At 38.0% G+C, this 8,623-nt stretch overlaps 1 protein-coding gene across 1 annotated transcript in view; it reads left to right on the forward strand.

Annotated features, from left to right (window-relative positions):
• The window catches only part of NAAA (N-acylethanolamine acid amidase), a 22,224-nt gene extending 14,514 nt beyond the window's left edge, over window positions 1-7,710 (forward strand). The window contains exons 9-11 of the mRNA XM_006907641.3: window positions 365-404; window positions 3,619-3,696; window positions 7,398-7,710. Of these exons, the coding sequence (XP_006907703.1) occupies window positions 365-404; window positions 3,619-3,694 (116 nt within the window). The 3' untranslated portion in view covers window positions 3,695-3,696; window positions 7,398-7,710. The remainder of the gene's footprint in view (window positions 1-364; window positions 405-3,618; window positions 3,697-7,397) is intronic.
• The last annotated feature ends 913 nt before the right edge of the window (window positions 7,711-8,623 follow it).

Consider the following 8,623-nt stretch of genomic DNA (forward strand, 5'->3'; position numbering starts at 1 on the left):
GTCCAGTTGTTTGGTGTCTTTGCTGATAGTGATTACAAAAAAATTCTCTGAAATCAAGCAAATGTGGTATATGAAAATGTTAGAGTAAAAGTTTTACCTGGTTGAAAACATTTTTCAAAAAAGTCAGATGACATTTTCTGAACTTGTTTCTGTATAGGTTAAAGTACCCACATTCACCTAAGTTTTTCTGCATTAGAAACGGGCTCAGTTGTAATATATGTTCATTGTTTCAAAGGAGAAGGGATTCAAAAGTCTTAACTCTGTCACTCCCAGATATGCTAAAGTGTTAAGTGGTTTTATTCTTCCTATTGATATTCTACATGCACTTCTTCTCCATTTTAATGGTCTTTGTAATATGATTTTTTTCTTCTGCAGGTTTTGTCAGTGTTTCCAGTTTATAACAAGTAAGTGACACCTGTTCACATCTGTTCATACACAGTGGGCTCACACACTCTTTGCCTCAGTGGGGATCTAAGGACCCTTGAAGTGAGCTTTCTAGGTGCTATGAAAACAGCAATGAATGAAACAAGCCTCTGCCCTCATGGGACTAGCATTCTACTGGCCCAGGAGGGGCAGATAAACAAACATAGCGTAAGTCAGGTGAGAAGTCCATGAAAAAAAAACGAAAGCGACGTTTTCATCCTAAATCATCCTGATAGCTGGGGTCTGCCATCGCTGGTTGGGAGCTCCTTAATTTCACTGTTGGAGCTAAACTTTAGACACCTTTGGTTTTCCTCTGTCTTCCTGGGGGGTTTCTGCCACCTCACAGATAATTCAGTACCTAAGTTACTGCATTAGTTATCGTTTACTCTTGATAGTGGCTTCTCAGGTCTACAGCCTGGGGTTTTACCCACATACTTTTCTAAAGTGAAGTGGCTACCACTGCAACAGGAAACTTAGTTAAATTTGAGAGGCAGCTGTCACAGGAAACTCTGAAGGTCCATTGTCACCATCACAGCAAGACTGGGCCAACAGCCCACTCTTCACCTCAAGGGGCCTGACTGCCTTATCCACACCTGCAATCAGCTCATTAGGAGTGCTGGCATCTTTTTTGGCTTAGTGTGGTAGGGTTTAATTTACGAAAATAAAAGAAGAAGCATCTGCAAGTCAATACAGAGTTATATCTTCTTTTTAATAAATTCGCAAACTCAGCATTTCCTAGGTTCATCATTCTCACTTCTGCTTTCTCCAAGGCAGGAACGTTGAAATGGTGTTCTTCAAGAAATAGCCTAATGCAGATAAAACCTGTAAAGTGATTTTTAGTTTCAAATACCCAATTGATTTTTTTTTTCTTTGAAATGGCCCTCTTTTACACAGACACAAAATAGCAGTTTTCTTGATGGCCTCCAGGATAACTTTTGTATATGAGTGCTTTAAGATTCTTAGGTATAATTACATCTTCAAAACTGGTGTTATACTTTTTACTTTTGAACAATAATTTCAAAATAATTCTTCCAAAGTTGTTTCTTTAAGTATGGCCTGATAAAAAGATTAATGCTAAAAAAAATTATTCCATAAACAATATTCTAACAGCCAAACCCAGAAAAAACTATTTTACCACTCTACCAAATGAGTTATTTGGGTAACAAGTGGTATTCAGTAGCATGCTAGTAAACTATCTCTTTGGTGGAGTGAGGGGAGCAAAAATAAAAAAACTCTCCTTATTTGTAGCATTTATTGGGCTTCCATGGTGTAAATATTCCCACCTGGCCTATTTCAAGCTTACAATTGGCTTGTGAACTTCCTACATATTTAACACATGGCTGTCACCAGCCTGTAGGAGCCACCTCCAACTGCACACTCGACTGTGCCCCTTCCAATAGAGCACAGTTTTGCCCTTTAATATTCATTTTAAAAATGGGGGTTAAAAACCTATTTTTGTTTTATTATAGTTTTAAAAATAATTCTATAAATGATTATATCTTTTGAAACTTATAATAAGATAGTTACTATATTTATTTTAATAAAGAATTTTCCATGCTGTGAACAGCCCTTATGATTTTATTTTATATTTTACTTTTTATTTTTTATTCTTTAATGTCACCACATAGTTGACCCCTTTTACTCTACCTACTTCCCCCAGCCCTTATCATTTTAAATAGCTGCATCATAGCTGTTTGAATGTAGTGTAATTGAGTTAAGCATTCTCCAGTTGTTAGCTATTCCTTTATTAAAACTCTGAAATAAACACATTTGTGCATTCCTCTCCGCCCCCCCTCCCCCTACCCCCCTGCTTAAGGGTTATTTCCCTGGCTGAATTCCCAGATGTGGGGTTACTTGAGTTAAAGGCTGTGAATGTGTAAGTGGCATATGAAATGTTTTGTCAAAACAGAATCGTTAGAAATTATAAACAGTTTACAGGGTAACATTTTTCTCTATTGTATAATTGAAAACCAAGAGGAACTACATTTAAATGATAATCACCATTGAGCTAGATTTAACACGGATCCTTCTCAAGTCCTTTACATGTCGTGATTCCGTCAACTAAGGCTGTTCAGTGTGTGAGGTTAATAGAAATGTCTGAACAGAAGCAGTTAGCTCTATGCTGCTCCCTTGTGCTGTGCTACAAAATTACATTCACCTACAATAGAATTCCATCTTGTGCTGTGGCTAAAAGCAGAGGAAATTTAACACAGTGATGGAGAATAGAACTATGACTAAAGTAAATAATCAGCCAAGGCCTTTATTCAGAGAACTTCCATTACATTTGGATGAGCTCTCACCTGCTCATAGTGCTGTTTTCAGCTAGGTGTATGATTCAGCTGTGGGGCCCAGGGTCACTAATTCTGCCTCTTCCTCAACAACACAGTTCCAGATGCTTTGAATGTGCATCACAACTGGTGTCCAGGACAAGTGGCAGATGAAAGCAGTGAAGGGATGGGACCTGTGTGCGTGTGTGTGTATGTGTGTGTGCATATGCTCAAGTTGTTCAGGTCTCCTAATAAATGACATTGTACTTTTCATCCTTAGATCGGGCAAGTGGGCCCCCTGTCTTGATTCCTGAGCTCTAGAGGCCCCACTCTTGCCTTCCTCTGACCCTCCCTTGATATAAGAAATCCACTGGGCCAGGGGCATTTGCCTGCCCAGTCTGACCCAAGTACCCAGGACCCGGGAATTCTCAGCCTGAACAGCATCAAGTCCATTTCCAGGGCCCAAGCGGTCCACTTCCCTGGGTGGGTGTTTTCCTGATGGTGGTGTGCACCCATTGTGGACATCCTGTGCCTGGTGGGTGGCCAAGGAATGGCTGTTTGCTGAGGATCATTCATGAAGCCTATATGTGAGGGCTGAGGTGTCCACATGTGTGCCAGTTGTAGGGTAGGGTAGAGCAAGGGGTGAGGGCCAATGACTCTCCCTCACTGCCACAGTATAGAACTCTGAGGAGTCTGAGAATTTTAAATTTGAACTTGGCATTCCACAGTATTGTCAAAATAGTAGGGAAGAACACTTTGAGTGTGTGGTCACTTGAATTATAAATTTTAAATATTCTGACATATAGAGGCCTCCATTTATATTCTTGTCCAAGTTCCCAAGTATTAAGGAAGGGCTTGGTAATTTTTTTTCTCTTTGGAATATTAGGGAAAATTATGTATATATAAAAATTCCTCTCATTATTTTCAGCTACACAGTTTATACTACAGTAATGAGTGCTGCCAACCCAGACAAGTACATGACGAGAATCAGAAACCTGGGTTAAAAGTAAGTAAGTGGAAGAGTGAATTTACCTGCGCTATGAAAGGTTTGATAAAGTTTATTTTGCGGGGGGCAGGGGTGTGTATGTGTGTGTGCTAGTATTTCTCACAGAAGATGGTAATATCCTTAACATTTTTACATATAGAATATTTTCAGACAGGCATCTGGCACATGATTGTCATTTATGTCAGATTAATGTTACTATTAGGTATTTATTTTGAATTGTGTTTATGAGAGCTAATCTTCTGGTGCCCAGTGCACTTTGTCCCGTATTAAAACCTACTCTCAGAGCAAAGAGTTGTATCTTAACTTACATGGACAGGGAAATATCTGGTGAGACTTATGTGTTCCCAGAGTAAGTGAGGCAGGCTCAGCACCTTTGCAACATGAGGAGACAGATACTGAAGGCAAAGGACAATTACAGAATTTATCTTAAGCATCAGTAAGCCCATAGATGAGAAGGAAGACCTGAAGAAAAAACCAGAGTCTTTTGTTATTCCTGAAAACTTCTAGGCAGCCACCTGCTGATTGGCCATCTTCCTGATCGCGTTTGTAAACATGGCCTGATGTTTCTATCATTTACTTATTGTGGGAATGTTACAAATCTGTGTTTGAAGTAAGTGGATTTATTTTTTCTTCCCTTACAGATAGTTTTTTAAAGTCTTGAAGAGATACATTTTAAAAAATAAAGTGAAAGGATTGTATTATTTTATTAGGAATATAGGCTCCTTCTTCATTAAACTTTTCAACTGGGGGCGGAGGAGGGAGCAGAAATATCACTTTGGAGCTGGTTTTGGTAAAATGAGTAACAGGCGTCTTGCATTCCTTTCCTTCATGGTTTTCCTTGCTCCTCTCTAAGCTTCAACTATCTTGTCTTCCAACAGCTCAAAGATAATTGGTCTCGGAGGTCAAACCATACCCAAGCTTCTCACCATAGCATAGCTATGTTGTCATACCTCAGCTTATAAAGAATTGAGCTCTTTGTTTATTATGAAGTGTTTCTAGAAGAGTCTGAGGGAAAAGATTCTTGTAAAAGAAGTGGAGAGCTCTCATTTGCAAAGAGTCTTTTTGAATGTTTGTTAGTCTAACCTTTGATCATGTATTTCCATGTGATAGGATTCCATGTTATTTTTTATGTTTCTAATGTTTTTTTAAAAACCTGATATACCTCCCTTTTCTAAATAGCTACTTTCTTACCACTTTTTGAAAACAATATGAAACGAAATTCTTTCTGATGGTCATTTGTCACTAGTTAATAAAATGTTGACAAAGATGTTAGTGAAGAAAATTTTAACAATTTCCAAGATATTTAGTGCTATGTTCTCCCTACATCCTTACCCCCGAAGTCATGTAGGTAGGAACAGCTGTCCCCAGGTAACAGCTCTCATAGGTGTTATGTTAAATGTCAGGATTCAGAGTGCACGGATGCTTTGCAGAATTTGAATTTATGTGTATATGAAAGAAACTTCTTTGAGGATGAAGTCAGAAAAGCTGTAAGTCTGAGAAATGGAGTTGATTGGATGTTCTTGTTTAGCATAGCAGAAGAATGAAGGAAAATGCAATGTCTGGAGTAAATGTTAGCCAAGCACAGGTCATTCCTGCACACTATTCCTGCCTCTCTTGTGGCCCCAAATATTCATGTTTCTTCTTGGACAGTGTTGGATCAATGTTGTTAAAATTCCAATGCCCTTTTAAAAATCAAATCTCAATAGTAGTTTACTGTCACCAGACGTGTTATACTATGATGGACACTAGAAATTTCTGCTCATTAGTCACATGCCATTCTTCTTTTCTTAGAAATTATCCTGTGGTTTTTGGATGGAAATTTGGGGAATACCCTAATTTTAACCAGGTGAAGCAAAGCCCGTGAGAGCTTTTAAGCAGGACAGTCATTTAAGTAATCTAAATCTCTGGTTATTTTTTAGATCTTTGTCTTTTCTGCCATGTGGTTTCACTACGATATGTCTAAATGTAGATTTCTTTCTGTTTAGCTTGCTTGGGATTTGTCGTGCTGTCTACATTTCAAATGTATTTCTTCTATTCAGTTTTGGAAAATGCTCAGTTATTTTCTCTCTAAGAACTGCTCTTGTACATTCTCTTGGGTCTTCTCCTGAACTCTAAATATGTGTGTGATTTCTTCTCTACCCTGTGTCTCTTAGCCCCTCTGGAATTTTCGGGGGGAAAAAGTGAGAGAGGTGGATTTCTCTCTCAATGATGTATTCCAGGGAATTTTTAAAATATTTCTTTACTATAAATCAATATTTCTTCAATGAATTTATTGAGTTTTTATTTATTTTTAAAATGTATTTAAATTAGTTTCAATTATACAGTACATTGGTAAGACATCTATATAATTCATAAAACGATTCCCCCAATTCCTCCTTCCCTTCTCTGGCCCTCAACCTAGCTATCATATTAATGCTAATTGCATTCGAATTTATTGAGTTTTTAATATCAAGGGTAATATTTTTATTTTAGATGAATTGGTCAGTACTTTTTCAAACCTGCCAAGATTTTTTTTAGCATTTTGTTCCTTGTTTTGATATCCTTTGTTAAGCTTCTTATCACTTATACTTATTTTATATCCTACTTATAAATTCCATCATCAAGTCCTTGGGTGTCTGATTTTGCTGTTTGTTTTTGCTGACTCTCCCATATGGAGGTTTGCATAGTGTTTTTTAATTTTGGATTGTGAACTCTTGTTCCTCTGGAAATTCCGGAGACCTGGGTTGATGGCACACCCCCCAGAGAGGATGTGTGTTTGTTAATTTTTCAGCTTGTGGTTGCTTAGAACACTCAGGTAGCATAAATTAAAGCCTCAATTTTATATTGTACAGGGCAGATGTATTGTTACAAATTCACAAAGAACCCCACTCCCTGCACAGGCTGAGACATTTTAACTCTTCATCCTGTATGCACTCAAGTCCTTGTCCCTTTCTCCTCCAACTTCCAAGGCAGTTGTCAAAGAACCTGAGGTTCTAAGTTACTGGCACCAGCAAATGCCCTCAGAGCCACCACAGTTTCAGTGCCAGTGTACCTTCTTTATTTCCTATTCCTTTATTCTCCTCTTTATTTCCTATTCTCTCTTTATTCCCTTTTGTTTCTCTGATTTTACTTCCTTACTTATGCATTTAAGTAAACATTATGCATTTAAGAAAGATGTTTGTTTACCAATTCTAGGAGTTATGTAGAGGGAATGTTTTTTCAGGATATTTATCTCTCCAAAGTATCTGGAAATCAAAGAACTGTATGAGTGATTTTTTTTTTCAAGTTCATTCTGTGTGAGGTATGGAGAGTGCATTGGAGGGAGCTAATAAGTGAAAAGTGAAAACCAGTTAGATTGATGTTATAGTAGCATAGATATGAACTTAGATAGATTGTAGGATGTGAAAACATTCCAAATATCCATCACAGATGAATGGATAAAGAAAATGTACGTGTGTGTGTGTATGTGTGTGTGTATTTTTTTTTTAAAAGAAGGAAATCCTGTCATATGTGAGAACATGGATGAACCTTAAGGAAGTTATGCTAAATGAAATAAGCCAGTCACAGAAGGACAAATACTACATGATTCCACTTATACGAGGTTGATGGAGTTCAGGACACACTACCCCAAAATATGGCACCTTGGCATATTGAGTATTTTAAGCAGAAGCAGGAAGATCACTCTGACCTATTCTTCTTTTTACCCTTCTTCCCTAAAACAGGTCATAAAATCCTCGTGCAAGAGGTAGCTACTCTATACCTGGAGAAAAGGAGCATCCTTAACCTCCAAGGACAAAGGGACATCAAGAAGAATCCGAACAAAGAGGCCTTGCTGAGTTTTTCCCCATTTACAATTACCTCATGCTCCTTAAACTGTGGTGTTCCTCCAGGACTGTGTGCTCTTCATCTAACATAGCATAAAATACTCAGGACTAATTGTTTCTTCAGGTCTTTATTTCTTTATGAAGGCTCCTGTGTCACATAAAACTTATATTAAATAAACTTGTATGCTTTTCTCCTTTTAATCTATCTTTGTCAGTTTAATTTTAAGGCTTAGCTAGGGACCCTAAGAGAGTCGAGGAAAGCTTTTTCCTCCTTCACATGTTATCTAAAATAGTCAGATTAGAAACCCGGGCCTAGGGAGAAGGGGAAATGGGAAGTTGCTATTCAACAGGTATACAGTTTCAGTTATGCAAGATAAGTTCTAGAGATCTACCTTACGACATAGTGCCTACAGTTCACAGTACTGTATTGTACACTTAAAAAGTTATTAAGAGGGTAGAGCTCAGTTGAGTGTTATCACAATACAATTTTTTTAAAAGCAAAAAAAATTTTTTTAATAAAATAATCAAGATGGCTTGGTGATTGCTTAGGAGATGGAGTTTATTTTTAAAATATCCAATTTTTAAAAAGTAATATATACCAATAAAAATAAATCAAATAGTACATAGTATAATCTTTTGCCTCTCTTCCCCACTCATAGCTAGCACTCTCCAGCAGCGCCCCCTAGAGATAACTGCTGTCTGTATTCATCAAGATTTTTAGGCATATATGTTTTAAAATGTAGACTTTATTTTTATTCAAGTATGGTGAGGCCAACATCAGGAGGCAATCGCCATTGAAAAGATAGTTTATAACTCACGGTTTCCAAGGGGAGTGGGGCACACCATGCCCGCAGGGGGCAACATCCAGCTTGGTCACAGGCATAGAGATGGAGAAACTGTGCAAGAGCCTTTTTGAGGTTTTTGAGGGAAGAAATGTGTGCCCACAAGAGTTAAGCATGCTAAACAGGTCCAGGATTGGCTAATTTGAAAATTTCCTGGGCTCCAGAGTGTAGGAACCTCTGCTAGCTGTCTGATTTTGGTCCTGGGGTGATTAGGGCAGAGCAATAGTGGCCCTGAGTATAACACCCCCTAAAAAGGCACTTGTCCAGTTGGTTGCATATGAA

This window comes from Pteropus alecto, unplaced genomic scaffold, assembly GCF_000325575.1.
Source record: "Pteropus alecto unplaced genomic scaffold, ASM32557v1 scaffold161, whole genome shotgun sequence".
NCBI lineage: Eukaryota > Metazoa > Chordata > Mammalia > Chiroptera > Pteropodidae > Pteropus > Pteropus alecto.